Source organism: Paramisgurnus dabryanus, chromosome 13 (assembly GCF_030506205.2).
Source record: "Paramisgurnus dabryanus chromosome 13, PD_genome_1.1, whole genome shotgun sequence".
Lineage (NCBI taxonomy): Eukaryota > Metazoa > Chordata > Actinopteri > Cypriniformes > Cobitidae > Paramisgurnus > Paramisgurnus dabryanus.
Window position 1 is genome coordinate 19,637,330 of NC_133349.1, and position 27,181 is coordinate 19,664,510.

Sequence of the window (27,181 nt, forward strand, 5' to 3'; positions counted from 1 at the left end):
AAAATCGTTGTCTGGCTCGACTGGCTGCCTTTCCGTGTCCTTTTCATCATGCACCGTCAGCTTTCTCCAACCATTCATCCCAGCCACTGCGCACGCGCACTGAGGTGTAAAGTACTTGAGTAATTTTACTTGATTACTGTACTTAAGTATTATTTTTGGGGATTTTTACTTTACTTGAGTACAATTGAAAATCAGTACTTTGAATTGAATTGTGCTGACGGCCAGTTTAATTTAAATGTTATTTATTTTCCTTGGCCGAGATACAGCGTGCCACTCCCTGAAATTCATACGGTCATAGCTCAGGCACCTTAGGTCCAGGATGTTCGCCCTTCGGGTCCCTTATCCTACCCGAGAGGGCCTTTTCAACGAGCCAACCCCCGACTCTCTAACCCTTTCTGTGGCAGACGGTCTCCTGAATTTCAAACGTCCGTGGCTCGGTCGCTTTAAGTCCTAAGCATTCGCCCTTGACGTCCCTTATCCTGAGAGGGCCTTTCCAACGAGCCAACCTTGACGCTCTAACCCTTTCCCTGGCTTAGATACAGCGGTCATTCCCCTGATTTTCCCACAAACGTAGCTTGCATGCCTTTGGGTCGCTTATACCCGAGGGGACTTAAGGTGCCTGAGCTACAGCCGTGAAAAAAAATCGGGAAAAGGACCACCGTATCTCGGCCGGGGAAAGGGCTAGAGACTCGTGGGTGGCTTGTTGGAAAGGCCCTCTTGGGTAGGATAAGGGACCCGAAGGGCGAACGCCCTTGACTTAAGGTGCCTGAGCTAAGGCCAAGGAAAAATCCGGGAAGGGTTGACCATATCTCGGCCCGAGAAAGGGCTAGAGACTCGCGAGTGGGCTCATCGGATGAAGATTTTTTTCGCTTCTTTCAAACCGACAACACATTAAGACAGCAAAGAGTTGGATGGATATTTGGCCTGAGTTTCAGGCACCAGGATGTCTTTGCTCACGTTCCCTGCTATTTGCAGCCTTGCTATCAAGACTAACACCTTGTTCACGCTGTCAGTCCAAATCTGATTTTGTTGCATGTCTGACTTGACAGACTCACTGTCCACATTGTGTATCACAACTGTTTAGATCTGATCTGTGCGTGCTGTAGGGTTTTGCAATTTTCTGGATTATCTGCACTGTTTCTATGGCAATGACGTCACACTGGCACAACAATCGTGTTTACATTTTACGTGACGCAACAGCATGACGTAACGAAAAGCTACAAAAATACGATCAGAGCGGTCAGACTTAAATGTATTTCTGGAAATGTGATTTGAAAAGTATTTCAAACCACCTCTGGATATAGTTTGAAACAGAAAAGAAAAAAACAGATTTCATGTGGTTTTTAGCCGTTCACACGTTCTAAATGTGATTCGGTTCCAATCGAATATGCACCAAAATCAGATTTGGACTGACAGTGTGAACAAGAACTAATACAACTCTTTCTGCACTGGCTGTCTGTGAGATGCTTGATACTCAATTTTGAAAATCAGCTTCTGCTTTAGTTAAATTCGAGGGTTTCAAAACTTTGAGTAGCATGTTGCATACTGAAATTAGGTTGTTTTATAGTTTGATAATGAAATACAATTAATTACAAACAGTTGTAAAGCAGGATAAAACCCTGTATGTGGTGCATTCACTTCATGTTTTTAGAGATTAAAAGCTTAAACAAGAATCTCTAGTTTAAATTTTTCCTGTTACTTTTACTTTTTTAATACTCAAGTACAATTTTAATGTGGTACTTTTTACTTTTACTCAAGTATGATTCTGGCCAGATACTTTTACTTTTAATTGAGTAAAATTTACACTCAGTACTTGTACTTTCACTTGAGTAACATTTTTGAGTACTTTTTACACCTCTGCACGCGCATAATAGTGAATAAACTTGGTAGAGAAGGCGGGTTGGGTAATACCAAGTAGCCGGTCCAGTGTACATTACAGATAATTTGAAATATAATACTATCTTTATTGCTGGCAAATAAAATTAATAAAGAAAACGAACAAAAGTGTTCATTCTGAATATTTCATATTTATTTTAATCTGAATGATGTGATGATATTGAGGGGGGGGTTATATTAGATGGATTTGATTTTTGCGGGGGTCATGACCCCCGTGCATATTACGCCCATGCATGTGCGTGTATATGTAAGAGCTTTCTCTGATATTGGCGAAATAAGATTGCTCAACTTTCACACGCTTGTAAAATGAAACAAAAGACGCGTTGATCAGCGGCGTTAGTTTTATCAATGAAAGGCTAAAAATAGGGCTGTCACTGTGTGTTTGTGCTAGAGGTCAGAAAAGATGAAAAACATTGATCTCAGTACCTCAGATTACATAAATGGGCGGAGAGACGGCGTGTGGCTGTTCGAACACATTAAACCCCATGCGTGTTTACACTAACAAGTGTTATGCATAACCATGCTACACTGTAAAAAAAATGTGAAATTTACGGCAAATTACTGGCAATAAAGTTGCCAGCTAATACCTGTAAAATTACAGTAATGTCCAGTAATACAAAATTAGAATACATTACCGTAAAGTAAAAACGGTACCTTGCTGTAGTTGTGTTGTGGTTTATTGACGTTATTTTACAGCTTTTAACTGAATAAATACGGTATAATACTGTTTATTTTTACAGTATGTTAATTTTATAATGCCCTGGAAAACAACTCATTTCATTTAGAAAACCAATAGACCAATTTCGTGTTTGCAAACAGAGATGACGTTTTTTGTGGGCGGAGCCAAACTGGTTGCAGAAAGTGACTGCTCCGCAGTAGGTTTGTGAAGTGTTTTAGCATTAAACCGTGATTTTTATGGATCCGGTGTTCTGTCGAAGTTTGATTCCCCTATATTTTCCTTTAGTGCAATGTTTCTTATAGCGTTTTAATCACGTTACGCTTATTTTTTAGATAGATAAAAAGTTAAAATGGCTTGGCTACTGATATGCATGTATGTAATGTATATGTATTGTTCTTTTTTGCTAAATCAATTATTTTTACAGTCTGAATCGCTAAAGTACATATAAAAGCAATACTATCATGTATTATATATAATAGCGTTTATTAAATATTTCATATTTTTCCTGTTTTCTATTATTTCTTCCTTATATTTATCTTACGTGTTTTTTCTAAAACTATTATAAAAGTATTATGTTTAAACATACATTAAAAAGGCCTGTTTATATATTAATAACACTTTACATCATGTGTGTGTGTGTGTGCTATATTTATATATTTATTAAGTATGTAAACATAATAATTTTAGAACAAACAGGAAGAAGCAGGGGCGTCAGTTTGTGTTGAAAAGTGGTGGGGACAAAAGATCAGATAAAAAAACATTACAGCAGGACAGGAAAAATATTGAATAACGTTGCATCAAAAATGGGCATAGTGTAGGCCGGTCAACAACACAAAAATACCCTCAACTGCACATGTAACAGTCCCTACAATACCAGCTCAACGGAACAGTGCCAAAGCACCATACTGTAGAAAACAGCAGCACGTTAAGTCAATGATTACAATGAAATTCATTATGTAAAAGAAAACACACCATAAGCACACAACTCAACATATGTGTCTCTGTGCAGTGTGTCGTACACTGCAAAAAAAAAGATTTTCAAGAATTTTTTTTTTTAGCATTTTTGTCTTGTTTCAGTAAAAATATTTAAAAATTCTTAAATTAAGATGCTTTTTCTTGATGAGCAAAATGACCTAAGAAAATAAGTCTAGTTTTTCGACGAAAAATACGAAATGTAAGTGATTTGTGCATAAACAAGCAAAAAAAAAAAAATCCGCCAATGGGGTAAGCAAAAAATTCTTGAAAATTTTTCTTAAACACTAAATTCAAGAAAAATTCAAGGAAAAATAGCTTACCCATTGGCAGATTTTATTGCTTGTTTTATGCACAAAATCACTTAAATTTGATATTTGTGGGCTAAAAACTAGAATTTTGCTCATCAAGAAAATAAATCTTGATTTAAGAATTTTTAGATATTTTTACTGAAAACAAGACAAAAATACTAATAATTTTTTTCTTGAAAATCTGACTTTTTACTTAGTATTTTTGTAGAAATATCTAAAAATTCTTAAATCATGATGTATTTTCTTGATGAGCAAAATGACGTATGAAAATAAGTCTAGTTTTTAGACAAAAACTATAAAATTTAAGTGAATTTGTGCTTAAAACAAGCAAAAAAAATCTGCCAATGAGGTGAGAAAATTTTGCTTAAATTAAGTGTTTAAGAAAAAAGAAATCTTATTTTTAGATTTTTTTCTCACCCCATTGGCAGATATTTTTGCCTGTTCTAATCATAAATTTACTTAAATTGTATTTTTTTTGTCTAAAAACTAGACTTATTTTCTTAGGTAATTTTGTTCATCAAGAAAAAGCATCTTGATTAAAGAATTGTTTGATATTTCTACTGAAAACAAGACAAAAATACTAAGAAAGAAAGTCATTTTTGCAGTGTAAGTCAGAACGTTCAGAACATTTTAACCAAATGCTTTCAAAAAGTGGTGGGGACAAAATCAGCCATTTCAAAAAGTGGTGGGGACATGTGTCCCCAGTGTAAATGACACCTATGGGAAGAAGACATAAGCTAAGATATAAGGAAATAAAAAGAAATAATAGAAAACTAAAAAATTATGAAATATTAAAAAATAAATTGTGATATTATTGCTTTTTCAGTACAAAAAAAAAACATTTATTCTGAATAAATTATAATTGTAACGTGATAAAAACGCTATAAGAAACACATGGAGGGAACAGACTTCGACAGAACACCGGACATCTTCTCTACTTATTTTCTATTCTAATTATTAAAAGATTTCCAGATGATTTCCTTGCTCCATTCTGTCCGTTTAAGGGCTTATTGTAATCATAAACACCTACGTTTATCTTCAAATGATGTCTTCGACGCTGGTATTCTATAAAAATGAAAGCCATCTTTTTTGGCATTCTTATTCTGACACTTAACAGCACAACAGGACATTTTCTAGTGAGTTATCTTGCTCTTTTCACTCGTGTCTAATTCATTTCCACTGTTTTTCTGCAACCGCATTGCGCAGAAAACAAATATAACTTTATACTTAAACTGCAAATATTTAATGTGCAGTAGTGTTATAATCACTTTCACACAAATCTTATATAGTTCATCACGAACAAACTACACAACAACTGCTTTGAAATAAAACAACAGGCAGTATAACATCAATGATCTACTGCCCATCCTTGACCTAAACAACCACACTACTCTTCAGCCAACTTCAGCACAATGGTAACCCAAAAACTGAGTCAAATCCTAACAAAACAAACAAAACACTAAACACTAAGAGATCTCTCTCATTATCATCTTGTGTAAATCCCCTGATAATTTTTTTAATTCACATAAAAAAATACAAGGACTAATGTCTGTGTGATATAAACATATTTCTGTATGCAAATTATAGGTTAGGTTTTCTGTTTTTTAACAGCACATTCTGCTAAGTAACAGTAATCAACTGGCAACTTGGTTGCCAGCAAGATAGAGATGGTCCTCACTGCGGAACACAACATCCAGGGGGCGGGGTTGGATCTAGATCCAACTCCTCCCACTTTATATACTTTGTTCCGCCAAATGAACCAGTATATTTGCGTTGTTGCAGCCCGCAATTAGTTGCAACCTGTGGTCGCCAATGTTTGCTCTTATCAATTTAAGTGAACGTTTGATTAATAATATAGTTGAGAAAGATTCATAATTTAGAAAGTATCATATGGGGGTAATATGATGCCAATATTATTGAAAATGGACAGAGTAAAAGTCACAAATAGATATTACAACTTGTAAAAGCAAAACGCAATCTACAAATAGATAAAAAATCCACAAACACAGTCCTCGTGATCCGCAAATGTAAAACAAGATCTACGAATCGTCTTTGTGATCCACAAATATAAAGCATGATTTACAAAAAGAAATCAGTGACTTGTACTTGAAAACCAGAATTTGAATGAATGTTAAGTGACTTCTTTGCAGATGAATATCATTTTCTATTTGTAGATTGTGTCACATTTGTTTTCAGAATTCTGACACTATTGTTTCGCTTTTGTGACAAAATAATGCCATATTGGTTGAAAATGAAGAGACTACAATTAGTAAACACGAAACAAATCTGCAAATAGGTTCCAAATCTGCAAACAAACTCCTCATGATCCGCAAATGTAAAACGAGATCTACAAATATATAAAAATCCACGAACAGACTCTTCATGACATACAAATATAAAATGCGATTTACAAATAGATTTAAAATCCGCAAACCAACTCTTTATGATTCACAAATAGAAATCATCGACTTGTACTTGACAAACAGAATTTAAATGAATGCAAAGTGATTTGTCTGCGCATGAGGGTCATTATTTGTTTGTAGATTGTGTTGCATTTGTTTTCAGAATTTTGGCACAACTGTTTCGCTGTTTTCCATTAAAAAAATCTACAAATGCCCTCCTCACAATTTGCAAACAAACACAGTCTAACTTGTATTTTCCAACCATTGTAAAAAGACATTCTTACACATTCTGTGCAAAGTTCAGCATGCAAGTGTTGAATCTGTTTTTGCAGATCACAGGGCATTCACGAATCCTTCTGCACAAGTCTACAGATCTTTTTGGCACTATCTTTCCGCAGAGTTTGTCACTACGATCCACGCGTGTAGTCAGCCAATCAGGGGTATTGCTTCAAAGTGATGCCACGCCCCCTCAATAAGCTCTTTTCAAAATAAAAGCTGGGCTCACTGCAATTTACCGTTGCCGGTGTTACAGCGCTGAAAGGCGGCCAGACCGGGTTATCGATATTATATTAATGATATTAAAGCATTTATGTATAGCATGGCAAATATGAGGCATTAACGTGAACTAGAACAACCCCTCGTTTAAGTTATTATCAGTGCCTGACAATTCAGCCGGTTGACTGTATGCAAGTCTATTATTTTTCCATGAAATTGCTTTTGTGAACAACAAATCCGTGTTGGAAATAACATAGCTAGCAAGCGGCGTGCAGCTAATGTAGTGTGTGTTTACAACTAAGCGTTACCTCCGGCTGGTGCTCAGTGTTTTTAGTTCAGGAGGTTTCCACCGGGAGGCGAATTAACACCGAGGTCATTAAATCGTTAAAAACACTGCAAGAAGCGGTTTTATCCTTAAAACATCAGTGTCTCTTCAACGAACATTTGCCGAGCGTCAGCGAGCCAGCTGGATGGAGTGGAGCTGCTAAGGTGACGCAGCTAAAATAAAGCAAGCGGTTGCAACGATAATACTGGATGTAACTTGCCGTAATTAACAAAAACATGAGCCTTATTTGACAGCAGCATTAATTGAACTATTTGACCATATGCATTTGATATACATACCGTGACCATGCACTTACAAATCGCGCTGTTATTAGAAACATTTTACTCTTTCCAGACTGAGCATGGAGACAAACAAGCACAAGCCGTTTATAAAAGCAGCTGCCTGTCAGCGTGTACGGAATGAAGTCAAAACGGTCTCGGTTTTTAGACCGGCAGTCTGCCTGTGCCATTCCACCCTAATCCGGACTGCAAATTACATGTTAATATTATATCCACCATTTACAATTCTTCCTTTAAGGTCTGTTCTGCTTTTAACAGCTCAAAGCTATTACTCTCTGTAGCTTTCGAGTCCGTTGTAGGCTACAGGTAAATTTTGCAGTTGTTTTAGTTAACTTTGCAGAGCATTTTATTATTGGAAATGGTCCTGGGCTGGGTTTTCCTATAACGATTGAACTTAGCACTCAAGAGCGCTTTCTACAAGGTAAAACGATCGCTCGCAGCTGGGTTTTAAGTGCTACTAACGAGTCGCTATCCCTTTGTCAAGTGCTGAAATGTCACTTACTGAATGACTCGTAATTGTAGCAGAAGCTTGTTCAGGCTAATGATCTTCAGCCGATGTGCACTAATATTTTTTAAAATATTATTAATTATTTTTCAATTACTTATTAAATGTTTTAATAATTTGTGCGTCATGAAATGCCTTCATATTTAGTTAGGACTCGTCCCACTGCGCAATGCCTTCTGCATTTTATAATATAGTTTAGATTTTTCTTTTTATTTGTTGTTTATTATCTATGTTTATTTATTATTAAGGATTATTGCATTGTACCGTAAATATTTATTTGGTTTTTTTAATCAGATGCCATACCCTTCAAAAAAATTTTTTTTTACTGTAGCCTAGATGAATTATAGCAGCAATTGGTAGGAACCATTTATCAATTTGCTAGTACCAACTTTTACCAAAATTGTACCAAATACGTTTTCCTTCTTAATTAATTTATGTTTAGTCATTTAAATTTCATTTCTCGTTTGAATTTTAAATATATTATATTAAAGTAATTTAAACAAATAAACAAAGAAAAAAAACCCAATAAATAAATATAGCCTACATTTAAAACATTACATTATCGTTATTGCAGGAGTGCAATTTGCTGGTTGTCCTGCAGGTGACCTTGTAACACTGCTGTCTTACGATGCACTTATAAATTAACGATTACCCCAGAGCACTCGTAGATCTACGATGATTTTCGAGTGCTACTTAAGCTACAAAGCTTTTGGGAAACGGCCCATAATTCTAAGATGAATTTTAAGATTTTAAGATGCTTTTGGGAAACCCGGCCCTGCTCGTTTGGAATTTGCCTGGCGCACAGCTCTAGTCAGAAAGATTAAAAGGCGGGCTTTGTTTTTAAAAAATGTAATGCATTTCTATATATTACAATAATGAACAAGTCACCCATTTATCAAGTATCGATTCATTATTTTCACTTAATCCTTTTTGCTTTTTACAAAAAGTAGAATAGGCACGCATATTCTGCATTTAGCCAAAATTATGACTGTGGCATGAAGAAACTTTCCTATTTTAGTGAAAAATAAATAAGTTCTTTTGCTATTATTATGTAGCATATATTGATGATTTTTAATAACAAATATGACCGTTTTAAACACACTAAGTACACTGATAAAAATAATATGAAAAAAATTATACGCTGGATTTACTTAAAAAAAATACAGTGCATCATTTTTACATACACTTTTTTAAAGTAAGTTTTACATTGAATTTAAGCCTTTGCAATTTAAGCAATTGCAATGTTTAAGTAAGTTTTACATGGAGAAGCAATTAGGCCTACTAAAAATTTCATGTAAAATTTACTTTAAAAAAGTGGATGCAAAAATGATGCACTATATTTTTAAGTTAATACAGCCTATTATTTTTTATAATTATTTAATTTCCTTCTCACAAATTTTACATGATAAAATTTAGGAATTAACTAAATAATGTGTTAATCTAGAATTACTCAAATTTTTGCATTATTTGTACTCAAAAATTGTTTTTGTTTTAACCTATTTTTTTATATAATTGACTAATTTTATTTAGTTAAATTTACTAAGCCACAAAACATTTTTTACAGTGTAAAATAAGAAAAACGAAGTAGGTAAAACCGCATACCCAGCTAGACACTCAAATCGAGCTAGGCACTCAAATCGAGTCAAAACAGTCTTGGCTTTTAGACCCGCAGTCTGCAATCCACCCTAACCCGGACTGCAGGTAACATGTTAAAATTATTCCACCCGTTACATCAAATCAGTAGTGGTTCAAGCATATGTGCCGAACCCCCCCCCCTTCATTGTCCCCCAACCCTACCACCAGTGAATAAATAAATACATTAAATAAAAACAAGCACTTTAAACAAAAAGCACTCAGAATTCTTTTTTTGGTTTTTAACTGAATTCTAAACACTAAAGTTAATTCCTTAAAGTTAATTAAGGGTTAATCCTAGTCCTCCCCTCGCGAGTTGTTTTTTGTTCAGGGCCTAAATGTGCATTGAAATATAGTTGAATGTATTTCATAAAATTAATAAAAGATATACAATTATAAATTATTGTTGAATTATCCCTTTTTCCAAGTATGTCATTATGCACAATGTATCAAACTTTGAAAATGAAACAAAAACAATAACTTAAAAGTCCCTTTAAAAGCAGTAGTTATTAATGACATAACTGTATATACTGTACATTGTATATTTTGCACGTTTCTCATCCTCTTTTTAATCCTGCTTGACTGAAGGCTTCCGTTAGAACGTTTCTCGTTTGTCGTAAGGTTTTTATACATTAAAGCTGTAGAGTTTCTCCCGCGGACTTTTCTACCTCACGCTCTGCACGCTGTATATGAACTTGAACGCACCGCCTAAAGTCGAGGGCAGGGCGCACACTTCTAGTTCTAAACAGGTTAACTGAAAGCACAATGACATTAAATGAGCTGACGCCTATTTCGTTTTTTTTTTTTTTTCGCAGACGCGCACAGCTCCAGTCAGGACATATTAGCCAGTTTTGTATATCAGTAGGTTCCAAACTATTGCAACCCCATACGTATTTACAAGACCTACATTTTTTTATAGAAATATAGGGGAAAACGTCTCGGTTACGTATGTAACCCTCGTTCCCTGAAGGAAGGGAACGGAGACGTCACGTCGTGACCGACGAATTGGGAACTCGCTTAGAGAGACCAATCTGCTTCGTACTCTACTAAAACGCCAATGAACTTGGCATTGAGATATTTGCATAATGCTGGCGCCGCCCCGCCAGGTGCGTATATAAGCCACAGGTGCAAATATGGAAATTAGCTTCATTTCGCTGAGAAAGCCGGAAAGTGTGACCGGCCGATAAACAGCAGGGAGCAGCCCTGTGGCGACGGGACGTGACGTCTCCGTTCCCTTCCTTCAGGGAACGAGGGTTACATACGTAACAAAGACGTTCCCTTTCAGTCGGTCACTACGACGTCACGTCGTGACCGATGAATTGGGAATCCCTACCAAAACGCCACTGAGGGCTGACCTCTTCCAGTGTCTGCGTAAAGCCCTCCGGTTCTCCTTAAGGAGAATTAGGTTTTAAGGCAGAAGGCCGGGCACTAGATGTTCCTTTAACCCCACAGTAGTGCCAGCGACTGGGAAGCGCCCTATCTGAGCGGTATAGGGACGCTGCGGAAGCCACCGCCCCGTTAAGGGCTATTGGTGGGCGAAAGTCAACCGTAGTTGAGGTATAAATGACAGCCGTGGCTGTATAAGCAAAGCAGTGCTCTGCTTAGGGAAACGTGGGCTAGTAGGATTAACCCCACGGAAAAATACTCACAAAGGAACCCGGTGGGACGCAATGTGGATGCCCGAGCCAAACACAGGTTCGCGAGGATGCAGCTAGTGAGAGGCTGGCAGCGGATTCTCCGCAACATCAGGCTGCCAAGGCAGCGGAGGAAGGCAAAACAATTTATTACGCGTTTTGCCTCGAAGGCCTTCCATACTGAGCTCAGTTTGGAGCAGCAGTCGGAGGCTGCAAGCCGACCTGCGAGCCTGTTCTCTGTGCTTCCCCTAACGAGGAAAGAACACGAGAGGAGACAGGCTCGACACGAACACTGTAAAATCTAATGAACGTATTAGGTGTCGCCCAACCAGCAGCTCTGCAGATGTCTGTTAGCGAGGAACCACGAGCGAATGCCCAAAATGAGGCAACACTTCTAGTAGAGTGAGCTCTCAAATTAAATGGACAAGGAATGCCCTGCAGATTATAAGCAAGGGCGATAGTATCAACTATCCAATGAGACATCCTCTGCTTAGTGACAGCTTTCCCTCTCTGCTGACCACCATAACAAACAAAGAGCTGATCTGAGGTCCCAAGGCTTTGTGTGCGATCCACGTAGATGCGTAACGCTACGGGGCATAATAAAGCCATGGTTGGGTCTGCCCTCCTCCGGGGGGCAGCGCTTGCAAGCTCACCACCTTATCTCTGAAGGGAGTGGTGGGAACTTTGGGCACGTAGCCTGGTCTGAGTCTCAGTGAGACAGCAGGACCAAACTGAAGGCACGAATCGTCAACAGAGAATGCATGTAAATTCCTTACTCTCTTCACGGAGACCAATGCTAGCAGGGTCAGAGTTTTCATTGACAAAAACTTCAGACTCGCAGACTGCAAAGGCTCGAACGCGGAACCTGTAGTAGGGCTTCAGCACCATGGACAGGTCTCAGGAGGAATAGAGGGAGGGCGCGAGGGGTTTAGCCTGCGAGCGCCTCTTAAAATCTAATAACCAAATCATGCTGCCAACTGATCTGCCGTTAATAAGCGAGTGATGAGCAGAAATAGCGGCGATATCAACTTTAATGGTGAAGGGTGACAGCCTAACATCTAACCTATGTTGAAGATATATAAAAGCACAATGTTAAGCATTCTCTGGGGTCCTCGCGTTGCGAAGAGCACCAGGTGACGAAAAGGGTCTCATTTAAGCGCGTAAGCCCGTCTTGTATGTGCTACAGAATGCCAGGAGACCCGACTCAGGGGCATATCTTGCTATCAGAAATGCTGGGTCTGCCACGGGGTAAAATTGAAATGACACGCAGGTGTAATGGTTACACAGTGTATGCCGTTGCGCCACGCTCTCCTCGAGACTCAATCGTAAAACCAATGCTGAAGCGGTCTCATATGAAGCAGCTCGAGCAGTGTCACAGCCGCAGCATGCTGTCATATGTCCAGGAGCTTCTGAAATTGTTTCAGAGGGACCGCGTACTTCCCTCGAATTAAACCGAGGCAAGTCAGAACTGACTGGTTGCGCGCTCTTGTAAAACACGCCAATAAATCGATCGAGTCTATTTCCATACTGAGAAAAGGATCCTCTGCACGGGGCAAAGTTGCTCTTTTCCCAGCTGACCTGATGACTTAAACGAGCGAGATGCTGAAGCATTAAATCTCTGTGTTCGCGCACGTCTGCCGAGAACAAGCCATTATAGTTGACGTAAATATAAGCAGAATGCGAACAACGCTCTCTCTCTCTCTGAGATTTTAATGCCATGACTAGCACTTTCATGGAGACAAGGGGAGAGAGAGACAGCTCGAATGGTGTACTTAGTATTAGTATGTCCACTCCATGAACCCAGAGCGAAAAACGGTCTAAGGCGAGGGGAGATGGACACATGAAGTACACGTCTACAGGTCTATGCTGCAAACCGATCTGAATATTGAAATACGAGCCTCGGCGTATCATCCTAAAGGATCACATTTGTAGAGCCGGTGCGTAAATAAATCGGTCGTAACCCACCGCGTATTTTGGGTACTATCGAAGCATCCCGGGACCGTACGAGGAGAATTAACGACACTACCGAAGTACCCGCGGTGGGGCAGCGAAGCGAGACAGGTGATACTGCCGGTGCGTCTGCTGTGACAGCATAAACATCTACAGTATGTGTGTGTGAGACACTGACCTGAGCCCGCTGAGGGTGACGGTCGTCTGGTCTCCTCTGCGGAGAGCGCAGACTCCGATGAGGGTGCTGGTGGTCCGGTCTCCTCAGTGGAGAGCTCGGACTCCTCAGGACACCCGCTGGCGATAGAGGAGAGGTAGGGTGAGCAGGTGTACGCTCACGGCTCTCTCGATCCTCCGGAGACCTGGAGAGGAAAGAGGAATGCACTCTTATGTGTGGTTAAGTGGGTACCGGCTGGACAGCCGGTGGAACATATGCAAACCAAGGATTTTCCACCCGACCCTCTACCGGGGGAAGGAGCGAATCACTGTCTCCTGAAGAGTGATCCTCTGCCACTCCGGGTCGCCCGTCTCTGGCCACTTAAACTCCCGATTTTCACGGGAAGCGGCTAAGCGGGCGGGGCGAGCTGCTGACGACCGGTTCCCCTGCGCTGCCGAGATGGGGTCCGAGGAGGGGAACGGAGGTGGCCGCCGCAGGACGCCGACGGCGAGAGGCAGACTGAGAAGCCGGCGTTGGTGGACCAGGGCAGCTCTCATCCGCCGGGGCACGACCTAGGAGATCGCCTCAGTCTGCGCAGCGGAGCTGTACGACTCCCCGGGCTCGCCGAAGAGGCCGGTCTGTGAGACAGGAGCATTCATGAAGTTGTTCCGTCATATAAGCCAGACATAGCCAAAGGTGGCGATCTTGAACACTGTGGTGGACATCGCACGACTGAAGGTCGCGGCTTCCCTCGTATATCTCTAAAGCCTTCGTTTGGTGAACCTGCAGTACGTTAATGCGTGCAGGGCTGAAGCCGCGTCTCCGCATGCCTGATGGGCAGCGCCCGTAACCGGAAGACTGTCTATACAAACACGGGAGGGAAGAGTTGGGTGGTCCCTCCAGGAACGCAGCTGCATCGCAACCCCCCGCTCAACTGAAGGGATCCCCCCTTAGCGGCTCCGTTAGTGAGGGAGATGAGGGGTGAAGCTGAACGGCCATGACGGCCGCAAATCACGTCAGCTCTTCGTGCCCGTCGGGAAAGGCAGGCACAGGAGGTGAGGACCGTAGAGGCCCGGGCAGCTCCGAAGTACCAATCATGTGGGCGGGACGGTTCGGGCGGAGAGGGATTAACCCCTCCAACTCTACCGTTTCCGCCGCTCGAGCGGGCACGGCCGCCATCTCCGGGACGACTCCGCCTCGGAGGGAAAAAATGGGCACCCCTCTGATGCTGTAGAAGTGACGGGACCAGAAGGAGGTCCAATGGATTCGGCAGAAATCGCAGAACACAACTCTGCAGTCTCCACCGGAGCCTCGACCGGCTGAGGATGAGAAGGCCGGTAGGTGAAGGACGCATCCTCCGTCCTACTCAGCGTAGTGATGCGAAGAGCGTCCTGCGAGCGCTTGACAGCCGCACCATGGCGGCGTTCAGCACTGCAAAGGCGCGGACGCCGTTCCCGTAGAAACGACAGTCGTCTCCGCAATCCAAGAGGGTTATGCTCTCACAGAGAGAGCAAAAGCTCTCCACGAACGCAGCCTCGGAGTGCTCGATGCCATAGCACGAAGACAGCGCTCGTGACCGTCACTGGAATCCCTGTACTTCTCGCATCCAAGATCGCACGGAGGAAAAGCTATCCTGAAAAGGACGCTGATCTCCGAATATACGAGAGAGTGGCTGTCTTTAAAAAGACACAGAGCTCTCACGTATCACTCTTTAGGGAAATCACTCTTAGGTGCTCAGCTGATGATGCGCACAGGGAGAGGCAACGCACACACTAAACTCAAAACAAAAAAGATGCAGAGCAGTGGAATACTGCGAGCGTCCGCTGTGTCAGTACTGCTTGTCAATCAACTTCAGCAACCGTTCCCAGAAGAGCAGAGAGTAGCTTCTCAGTAGCAGATAATGCCGGCTTTCGAAGTGAAAAAAGGCTAATTTCCATATTTGCACCTGTGGCTTATATACGCACCTGGCGGGGCGGCGCCAGCATTATGCAAATATCTCAATGCCAAGTTCATTGGCGTTTTAGTAGAGTACGAAGCAGATTGGTCTCTCTAAGCGAGTTCCCAATTCGTCGGTCACGACGTGACGTCTTAGTGACCGACTGAAAGGGAACACATTTGTTCCCTTTTAGTAGTTTTTTAACAAGTTTACTTAAATAATATTAAAATGTAGGGCTGCACAATTATGGCAAAATCATAATTGTTTAGGTTACTGTATTTGCACTGATTTGGAAATGATATATTAGAAAAATACAATGAATTTTCAAGGCTGCAGAGAACAGTATAGCAGATATGGCTACTGAGGATTTAATTATATTATTTTAATAGTCAGCGAGTTCCACTCCGGCCCTCATTTTGAGTGTCTAGCTGGGTGCACATTTTTACCGACTTTCTTTTTCTTATTTTGGTAAAAAATTAACAAGTTCTATTATTATGTAGCATACATTGATTTTTTTTATAACAAATATGACTGACTTATTCATTGGCAAATGCAGAACAATGAGGAGAAAGCAAAGGTAGGCTACACGCCTTTCTACCTTATATGATTAAAGGCTTAAATGTCATTTTTAAAACGAAAGCACATGCTTGTCAAATTTATGCTGGCTGGATAAATGCAGAATCAACAATATCTTAATTTTTTTTTTCGATTTATTTGTTCGTATTCATTGACCCTTTTTTTTCTTGTGCCAATAAGCACGATTGTCTTTTTCCTGTCACTCAGCACGAATTTCTATAGCCTATATTGTTTTCCATGAACACAAATACATATATAAAATACTGCCTGACGAAATTTTGTGACCGAGCCAGCATAAATTTGACAAGCATAAACAGTCCGCTTTCGGTTTAAATTTGTTTTTAAATTAAATACATTTTAAAATTACATTTAGCTTATGTTCCCCATGATTAATCTTCTCATCGCAAGGTAGAGGCGTTTCGCCTATGTTCTACATGTTCCTTGTTGTTCTGCATTTGCCAATAAATAAATAAATAGGCTACTTAGTTTGTTTAAAACTGTCATATTTGCTAGATAATAATAGCAAAAGAACTTATTTATTTATCACTAAAGGAAGGTTCCTTCAACGCCACAGTCATAATTTTGATTAAATTCAGTATATACCTGCCTATTCTCCTTTTTGTAAAATGCAAAAGGGATTAAGTGAAAATAATTAATCAATACTTGATAAATGGATAGCCTAATCAGTCCTGACTAGAGCTGTGTGCCAGTCACATTCCAAACGAACAGGGCTGGGTTTCCCGATAACGATTAAACTTAGCACTTAAGAGCGCTTTCTACGAGCTACTTAACGTACATTCGTTGTTCATTTACGTGCGTTTCCCAAAGATGCACGTATAACGATCGCTTGCAACTGGGTAATGCAATAATCCTTAATAATAAATAAACATAGATAATAAACAACAAATAAAAAGAAAAATCTAAACTATATTATAAAATGCAGAAGGCATTGCGCAGTGGGACGAGTCCTAACTAAATATGAAAAAAGAATATTTCATGATGCACAAATTATTAAAACATTTAATAAGTCATTGAAAAATAATTAATAATATTTTAAAAAATATTAGTGCACATCGGCTGAAGATCATTAGCCTAAACAAGCTTCTGCTACAATTACGAGTCATTCAGTAAGTGACATTTCAGCACTTGACAAAGGGATAGCGACTCGTTAGTAGCACTTAAAACCCAGCTGCGAGCGATCGTTTTACCTTGTAGAAAGCGCTCTTGAGTGCTAAGTTCAATCGTTATAGGAAAACCCAGCCCAGGACCATTTCCGACAATAAAATGCTCTGCAAAGTTAACTAAAACAACTGCAAAATTTACCTGTAGCCTACAACGGACTCGAAAGCTACAGAGAGTAATAGCTTTCAGATGTTAAAAGCAGAACAGACCTTAAAGGAAGGATTGTAAATGGTGGTGTAGCAAATGGCTCGGAGTCAGATTGGGGCCATTTGGCATCTGGATTTCAACAGCCCTAAAATTGTGATAATTAGATAACCCTGTCTCCTCTATCACCTATCAAGGCTGTAAAGTGGGCGACAATTAAAACAAATGCCGTCGTAAAAGGAGGTTCAAAGGAGTTCCATCAGAGCCGATGGAATGACGACCGCCAGAGACACAGCAGGGGGCACAGACTATATGTCTGTGATGAAACCACATTTAAAGATCACAATGAGCTGTTTAAATGTATATATATTTTATATCCCTTTACTGCATGATCGTGTATGTGTGATGTAACTGTGTGTTAACACTTTAGTTAGATTTTGTTCACTGTAGCATGGTTCATATCTTAGGTATGAAATTATTATTCAACGTGATCTTAAACCCATGTCTTGTCTAGTATCAAATTAATCCACTCTTTATTTCCTAATCATTTCTATGTATCATATTACCATAAGCCGCATCAATGTCATTTAATATCGATTTGAAGAGTTATGGAAACAAACTTTTATCATTTGGCATTTACGCAAATGTGATGTCTGAAAGAACAAAGGCTTGTTTCCCGTGCGATCGAACACTTCGCACATTGGTCATTTCACCTAAAATGGGCTGGGCGCGTGAAAGGTCAAAACGGCCTATCGTCCAAGCCATCGTTGCTCAGTTGCTCAGTTGCTCAGCGCTCAATCGCTCAATTCGCCAGCGCAGTTTGGAAACTCGCTGAGACTCACCCAGAGTCCCTCGGATTCATCATCTTTTCTCTGAGCCCTGTCCTACTCTTCGGGACAGTAATTTCCTGGCTTGCACTTTGCACTTCGAGTTCGGACAATTTACGCGGAACACTCCGCCATACGGAACAACCAAACGGACTTACGAGCACACCTGGATTCTCTCTCTCTCTCTCTCTCTCTGCTCACACCCGCGCGCACCAGAAACTTCGTATTACATCACAAAGAGCCAAATGCAAGTATTAACCTTGTTCTACTCGCTGATGTTTAAGCTTTACCCCTTATGAAAATTAAGGCGATCCTTAGAGATTTTCCGATGGTTTGTGCAGATGTTAAACAATAGTGTTTTTGCCAATCTTTTACTCTCTCTCTAGCTTTTCAGTATTTTCTTTCTCATCTATGTTTTATGTTATTGTATATGCGTATGTTTAGTTAGTCGTTGTGTGTACTTCGTTTTGCAGTCAATAAACCGGTTTTGCATTTTCACAATTGAATTGTTTCTGTGTTCAATGCTCACGAAATTAAAGTCACTATTTCTGCCTTTTGATCCAGCTACACGCTGCGAGTAGCACTGTATATCAGTAAGAAGGTTAATTTTAAAGGCCATGAAATTAACATTTCTTAGACGTTAATATACGATTATGGATATATGTCTTCGGTGGACGAACATATTAATTAATTGTTATTATTAATTCTGCTACGCCAGGTAAAACCTGATAAACTTGTATAATTAATTACAGTTAGTTATACATAATATTCCCTTTTGAGCTAAAATCTAAGATTCCCTTGGGAATCCCCGTAGTATTACAGTCGGAGGTTTATAGTGTTTGAAATAACTTTATTCCCCTCCTCCCGCTGAATCGCTACATGGATATAATATTAACATGTAATTTGCAGTCCGGATTAGGGTGGAATGGCACAGGCAGACTGCCGGTCTAAAAACCGAGACCGTTTTGACTTTATTCCGTACACGCTGACAGGCAGCTGCTTCTATAAACGGCTTGTGCTTGTTTGTCTCCATGCTCAGTATGGAAACAGTTAAATGTTTCTAATAACAGCGCGATTTGTAAGTGCATGGTCACGGTGTGTATATCAAATGCATATGGTCAAATAGTTCAATTAATGCTGCTGTCAAATAAGGCTCATGTTTTTGTTAATTACGGCAAGTTACATCCAATATTATCGTTGCACCCGCTTGCTTTATTTTAGCTGCGTCACCTTAGCAGCCCCACTCCATCCAGCTGGCTCGCTGACGCTCGGCAAATGTTCGTTGAAGAGACACTGATGTTTTAAGGATAAAACCGCTTCTTGCAGTGTTTTTAACGATTTAATGACCTCGGCTGAATTGTCAGGCACTGATAATAACTTAAACGAGGGGTTGTTCTAGTTCACGTTAATGCCTCATATTTGCCATGCTATACATAAATGCTTTAATATCATTAATATAATATCGATAACGCGGTCTGGCCGCCTTTCAGCGCTGTAACACCGGCAACGGTAAATGGCAGTGAGCCCAGCTTTTATTTTGAAAAGAGCTTATTGAGGGGGCGTGGCATTACTTTGAAGCAATACCCCTGATTGGCTGACTACACGCGTGGATCGTAGTGACAAACTCTGCGGAAAGATAGTGCCAAAAAGATCTGTAGACTTGTGCAGAAGGATTCGTGAATGCCCTGTGATTTGCAAACACAGATTCAACACTTGCATGCTGAACTTTGCACAGAATGTGTAAGAATGTCTTTTTACAATGGTTGGAAAATACAAGTTAGACTGTGTTTGTTTGCTAATTGTGAGGAGGGCATTTGTAGATTTTTTAAATGGAAAACAACGAAACAGTTGTGCCAAAATTCTGAAAACAAATGCAACACAATCTACAAACAAATAATGACCCTCATGCGCAGACAAATCACTTTGCATTCATTTAAATTCTGTTTGTCAAGTACAAGTCGATGATTTCTATTTGTGAATCATAAAGAGTTGGTTTGCGGATTTGTAAATCGCATTTTATATTTGTATGTCATGAAGAGTCTGTTCGTGGATTTTTATATATTTGTAGATCTCGTTTTACATTTGTGGATCATGAGGAGTTTGTTTGCAGATTTGGAACCTATTTGCAGATTTGTTTCGTGTTTACTAATTGTAGTCTCTTCATTTTCAACGATTATGGCATTATTTTGTCACCAAAGCGAAACAATAGTGTCAGAATTCTGAAAACAAATGTGACACAATCTACAAATAGAAAATGATATTCATCTGCAAAGAAGTCACTTTACATTCATTCAAATTCTGGTTTTCAAGTACAAGTCACTGATTTCTTTTTGTAAATCATGCTTTATATTTGTGGATCACAAAGACGATTCGTAGATCTTGTTTTACATTTGCGGATCACGAGGACTGTGTTTGTAGATTTTTTATCTATTTGTAGATTGTGTTTTGTGTTTACAAGTTGTAATATCTATTTGTGACTTTTAGTCTGTCCATTTTCAATAATATTGGCATCAAATTACCCCCATAGTATCACAGTTAAATGTAAGGAGAGACGGACACGTTCCCGACAGTTTGATATCACTGAAGGGATTTATTTGTACATTATCCCACTTATAACATAGATATTCCTATACGAGTAAATATAAAAACAAATTTATTTGATATCTTTTATTACCAAATAAAAAAAGTAAACCATCTACGAGGGAAACCTGTTTCCTAATGGCTCTAAGCAAAGACGCGTTAAAACAAGTTCAAAGTCCATACAAGATAAACATTCAATTTATTAATTTCTAAATAACATGCCATAGCCTATATATTTCAATAATTATGCATATTTATACTGTATCCATTAATAGGTCTTAAACTGCATGTGGTAAGATTACTCATAGTAGGCTTACCCGAAATGTTTTACTCCAAAACATTATAGCAAAAAACTTACATTTCACCCTAAAGGCACTACTTTTATTGTAGTCATAAGTAAAGTTAGTTTTTATGTCAAAATAATAACTTAATTTAGTTACGCTTTAATGCGGAAATGGTAACGCAGCAACACTTGTATGACGTGTCTTGTGGTAAAACTGCCGACCAATGGGATCTCTGGATCGGGATCCAGAACCCCCCCATGTCACTTTGTCCTTTATTCTTTATTGAGTTGCTGCATGTGATTGGCTAATTAGCAATTTATGTTAACAAGCAACTGAAGATGTGTTAAGCCCTTTGTGGGAGGCCACCCCGTAGTGCTTTGGGTTCTTTAATCCACTCATTTGGATCTATGTCATTAAGAGGCGGTTTTGTGGACAGTGTTTAGATCAGGCCAGGACTATGGCCTTTGTTATATTAGGACGTTAAAGTAACATTAACATTCTTTATTATTTTGAGCAATTCACCCCTTTAAATGGTTCTACATGGAACCTTTAAGGCGATCCTTGTATGAAGTGCCTAGAACCATTGTCGGTCCTATGTAGAACCTTTTCTAAGATAATAAAACTAATGTAAAGTTAGGTAACACTTTATTTTACGGTGTCTTTGTTACACATGATACATGTAATTATTATTGTAATAACAGTTAATTATGCATAATTACATGCAACTAACCTTAAACCAAACCCTAATCCAAACACTAACCTTAATGATTATTACTTAGTACTTAAATGTATAATTACACTGTAACAGGGATATCATAACATAAAGTGTGACCTAATGTGATGTTTAGGTATTATGTGATGTTGGTGATCTGAGATTTGCTTTTTTAAAGGCAACGTTTTGTTTAAAACAATTATATTAACAGTCAGAATCACCACCGCAAACCCTGAGATAACATCAGAATCTGAAGACATAACGCCTTGTGTGTCATCCATAGGTATGAATTGTTATTAATGCACCACCCTACAGTACATTTATGCTTATACTGTATACAAGTTTACATCACTGAAGTTATCAGTGAACTTAAAGGGAGACTTCACCCATTTATATTAAGCTTAGAACCCCAGTCATGTTTTTGAATGGTCGTGCATCATTTCCTCAGTTTCAGCTGAGACAGGAGAAATACAGATTTCAGTGTTGCACTTCCTTCTTTCAATGATATAAAAATCATCATTTTGCATCATTGAAAGCAGGAAGTCCAATATCTTTGTTGAGGGGGTGAGACTACAAACACCCATTTTCTCTGTCATATAGGCACCAAATTTGAAATGTACCGTAAAACTTCAAATAATAGCCCAGGCTTTTATTTTCCCAATTTTTTTATTTTTTTGCTTTTACAAGGATATGCTTTTTTATTGGTTGTTGCGTGAAATCTTACCCAGATACAACAGTGCTATTTTCTGATATTGAGTAGCCTCTTTCTTTTTTTTTTGGATTGGCGACTAGAACTCCAGGGGAGATGGGCTTGATAAAGAGAGCGGTGCGGACAGATACATTTTGGGCGCTGCAGCATATAAAATATTATAAATAGTGTTTCCGCGTGAGAAATACAATGTGTGGCGGAAGTGCATGCATGACAAAAGACTGAAAGCCCGGCTATTATCAGCGGCCTCAAAACACTACCGGCCCACCGAGAAAAGTCCAGACTCTCCCGATTGCCACTTCGCTATTGTCATCATCACCTCAATCCTGACGACGAACCTTGTTGTGTTGTCATAGTGATGAGTAATGGAACAACTGCGTTTGTCACGTGACTTCTACCGGTAATCAAAACTTTAGCGTGTGCAATCTGCACCATAGAACTGGCTTAAACCCGAAACTAAAAAACAGACCAGGGGCCTGATGTATAAACGTTGCGTACGCACAAAATGGGCATAGAAATATGCGTACGCAATTTTCCACGCACATGTCGGCATTTATAAAAAATAAACTTGGCGTAAATAAGAGCGCACCGTACCGATGCTCTCCACTGTGCGTACAAACTCTTTTTGAGCGGTGTGAAAGAACACAAACTCTGTTCTTGTTTTTATACACATTTAGTTTAAATATACCTGTTTCATTCATGAAGATCAGCACTCAAATTGCATCTAGGAGTGCCACCTGCCTATGAGTAGCAAATATTTGACAGATGAAAAGTATTGAAAAGAGGAAGCCTCTATAGTGAATGGAGTGCCACACACATCTGTCATGAGCGCGTCTGCATTTTTTTCACTCAACAAACCCTAAAGGCTAATGTTTCGTGTATTTGAGGAATGATGAGTGTATTAGTCTTTATCATCTATCTTAGACAAAACTGTAAAAAAATGTATAGTTTTAATTTACTTAGGCCAAATGACAAAAACAAACCCGAGTGACTACATTGCTACAATAGACTTTATAACCTGTAAGATGATGAAAAAATGTGATGCACAGACATTTAATAATTAAAGTTTAGTCTAATAAAAAGAGACGTTCTTACAATGCGGGTTTATATAAGAAAAATACTAACAAGTATTTAAACTCATTGGTTTTTATATTCTGGTTTCATCTGCTTACTTGTAAATATACTTTTTCAAGGTTTGTACTGAACGTTTCGTTTGTAGCTACGGAACTTTTTTATCTCAATGCCTTATGGCTGTGCCGCGTAATACATCATTGTCTTTATGTTTTATTATGGGAAACACTTAACGCGAAACTTTTATATGCTGGGCTCGTCTACTTGCCTATAGCAGCATATTCTCTATAAGGAATGTAATATTGCAGTCTTAATGCATTAAGTCGCGTTCAATGGTATAGTTGATGCACTTGCCGCCTGAAATAAAGACGAACATGACCCAAAACGATCTCCACCATCCGCTGTTCAAAAACATTTAATCTCTGAGTTTGTTTTCCATTAAAAATGTTATGAATATAATGACTTTGACAACTTTGACAATGCCAGTGTTTAAACACTGTTTTTATAATTTCATAAAAACCCATAAGCCTAAAAAAATAATTTCTCTGGCCAAAAGTATATTTTAAATATTATGCTAAATAAGTTAATTTTATAAAGTATATTTTTTAAGTTGAAACTATTTCATTTTAATCTTTTTAAAACTGTTTTGTTTATAGGTTCGTAACATTAAGTTTTTCTTCAAATGCGACGTGAATATATTTCCTTGAATTAAAATATATGAAGGGCTAAATATATTTTTTATGCTTTAAAATGTATTTACCTGTGAAAAATATATTTTTGTAAACATATTTCAAAATATATTTCAGCAAATATATATTTTGGCATTTTTTAATTATTTTGAATTTAAAAATATATTTTTACGATATTTTCCTTGCGTTTTGTAACGTTAATCCATATTAAAATGATATGCAGACTACATTATGCCCATTAAAACTAAGGGTTGTAAGCTCCATATATGGTTGTTTTGGGGAAGAGATGGGGGCGGGACGAGCGTACGCACAATCTTCCGCTCACTGGGATTTATGAATGGAATTTTGCGCAGTTTCTGGAGTACGCATGGTTTTATAAATCTGAAAACTTTTGTGCGTACGCAAATTCTGCCTTATGTGCGTACGTACACTTTAAGGATGGAATCTACGCAAAGTTGGCCTTTATTTGAGACAGGCATTTATTTACCCAAACCTGTTGTTACACCAGGTGTCTAAAAGAGACAGGCGTCTATTTGGGACTCGGCTATTATTTGAAGTTTTACGGTATGTTACATTTCGCCTACAAATATGACGCACTTTCAATACAGATTAATGTCTCTACGGGTGAAATGCTCCTTTAAACACAGTTTGTCATTATATTGTATCATTGTTATACCCTTGATTTTATGTGTAGTAAATTATAGTTTTAATGGATTTGATCTTGTTGTTCTCTGTCCACACATCTGTCTTATAGTGATTCTAGTGGTTTTAGTGATTATTAAGATCACAGCATTCACTGCTCCTACTGTAATTCTTCTTCAGATCATCTGTACAGGAAGAGCTGGTGAGTTTTGACCCATCACACTGTCTGAGGATTCTCATTAACCTGCATCAATTTGTGCTTACTATTTTATTAAAAGTTATTGTTTATTTTATGTTTTTCATCTCAGAAAACAGAAGAAGGACCCAGACCACCTAGAATACACACTGATAAAACACTCTCTTGGCAAATATTCTGATGGCTTAAGCACATTTTTTGTAACTATTGACTATTTTTTGCAAATCTCTACACACAAGTAAGAAAACCCTTCACCAAATCAGCAAAACATTGTAGTTCTCTTGCAAAAGCTAATAAACCTTGCTTAACTCTTGAAACCTTTGTAATAATGGTATTTTTCGTATCCAGGGCCGCCTAACCTAATGTGAGGCCCTGGGGCTGAGTAGCCCCCCCCCCATACCCTCGATTTATAGTCTCATTAAAAAAAGTGTAATATCTAGGTAATCTACATCACAAAATGCATTAGTTTATTTCGAGAATAAACAGAAGACCCTTTATTTAACAACCACACACAGCCACTTGTGGTGATGATAAAACCAAAATGTGTGAAAGTATATATGTTTTTAAGCTTTATGTTTATATAGTTTTTGGAATACACAAATTTGCAGAAAATTGCTACTCACTAACTAAATGCTCACCACAGTTTTAAAAGAAGTTAAAGTTAGTTTTAAAGTGAAAATGCATTAATGATAACAAAAGATAAGTCTTTATAGACAGAATCTTGTTTTTTAATCAGTTATTTATTTTGTAGGCTATTGAAGATATAGTATGCATTGTATTTAGTATTTATGCATACATAAGTAAAACGAACAAGTATGAATATGCACAAAACAGACAGGGAACATACCTGTATATAAGATCTTTAGATAAGGAGATTATAAATATGAATGGTGCTATCAGGGGATGATCATTTGAGATGGTCTTATCGCTCTTTACTTTCTTAGACTTGCACCTTAACTTTGCGTCGTATTTCTAAACCAACAGATGTGTGTCAGAATAGAGAAAACAATGAGTCATCAGGTGCCTCATTTCATAGCCCCGCCTTGCCACCTGCGCTTGCAAACTCAAATCAGTGAGAGAATCGTGACAAAACTGCAAGCGCAGAGGGACCAGTAGGTGTCGGGTTATTTCAGGAAATAGTTTTCCTCCGTATACAACAAGTCATTTACAACTGGTTTATTTTACACACAGAGACAGATTCTGCACAATTAATTCATATTTGCCATTCATGAACGTGTGTTTTTCATTACACACCACTGTTTGCAGACTTGCAATGCTTTTGGCAGTATTTCAGGGCAAAAACCGTGCCAAAAGTGTAAGCGTGGAAGGTCAGATGCATACAGTTCATATTTATTTAATGCTAATATGAAGTTTCAGTTTTACAAGACATGAATTACACTTAAGATTAACAGTACAATGATGCAAAACTTGTTTTCTTACGCTTGCAACTTGATTTACACCATCACAAAATTGGTTTTGCGCACGCTAATTTATTTTATGCTGGCAATGTCACGTACACTCTCACAAATATGATCCTGCGCATGCAAATCTTTTTGACGTTATTTTACCCTCATAGTCCAGACATCACCAAGTACGGCAGCTTGGGTATTGTCGTTCCCCATAGCGCTTAGCAGCGCAGCATCGAGTAAAGCTTTTGATAGGGAACGGAGGGGTTACTTGAGTGTAACCTTGTTCCCTGAAAAAGCAGAACGAGATTTTGCTGTACAGTAGATGTCCCAGGACTGGTCTTCAAACAAAAGACCTGATGACACAGCTGGTGCTCATCTATTTTATAGCTATATACCTCCGGGTCAATTTCATTGACGTGTTTGCACACTTTATTCAGCTGGTCAACAATAAAGACGTTTCCCCATAGCGCTTAGCAGCGCAGCATCTCGTTCCGCTTTTTCAGGGAACAAGGTTACACTCAAGTAACCCCTCCGTTCTGTAAACATACAGGGATCCAAACTTCATGTAGTGGTGTTTATTTACACACATCAAAACAAACACAAAGGTCAAAACACAAAATAATTTCACTGAGAAAAAAATCTGTCTACCTCGCATCGTCACTCTGGGTCCGTCCACAAAATTTCATCTACATCACATGCAATGTCCTCTAGTCCAATATCTTCTGGAATGCGGACCAAAACAGCCCTATGGAAACTAACAATGTCCCATATGATGACATATCTGGTCTGCTTTGGTCTCTGAACATTAGTGAGCATGTCATGTAAGGTGTCCAGGAATGTAATAATGTGTGCAGTGTTATATAGGCCTAGGGTTGCATGATGGTGAACAACACCATTTTGACTTATAACTACACATATAGTTACTACCACATTGTCCTGGGACATTGTGACACGGTATCCAATAATGTTC

The 27,181-nt window shown here is 38.9% G+C and overlaps 1 protein-coding gene across 1 annotated transcript in view; it reads left to right on the forward strand.

The window, feature by feature from the left end:
• The window catches only part of LOC135743392 (uncharacterized), a 35,421-nt gene extending 10,370 nt beyond the window's left edge, over positions 1-25,051 (forward strand). Inside the window, exons 5-7 of the mRNA XM_065261074.2 lie at positions 21,707-21,778; positions 24,719-24,808; positions 24,915-25,051. Of these exons, the coding sequence (XP_065117146.1) occupies positions 21,707-21,778; positions 24,719-24,808; positions 24,915-24,943 (191 nt within the window). The 3' untranslated portion in view covers positions 24,944-25,051. The remainder of the gene's footprint in view (positions 1-21,706; positions 21,779-24,718; positions 24,809-24,914) is intronic.
• Positions 25,052-27,181: the final 2,130 nt, after the last annotated feature.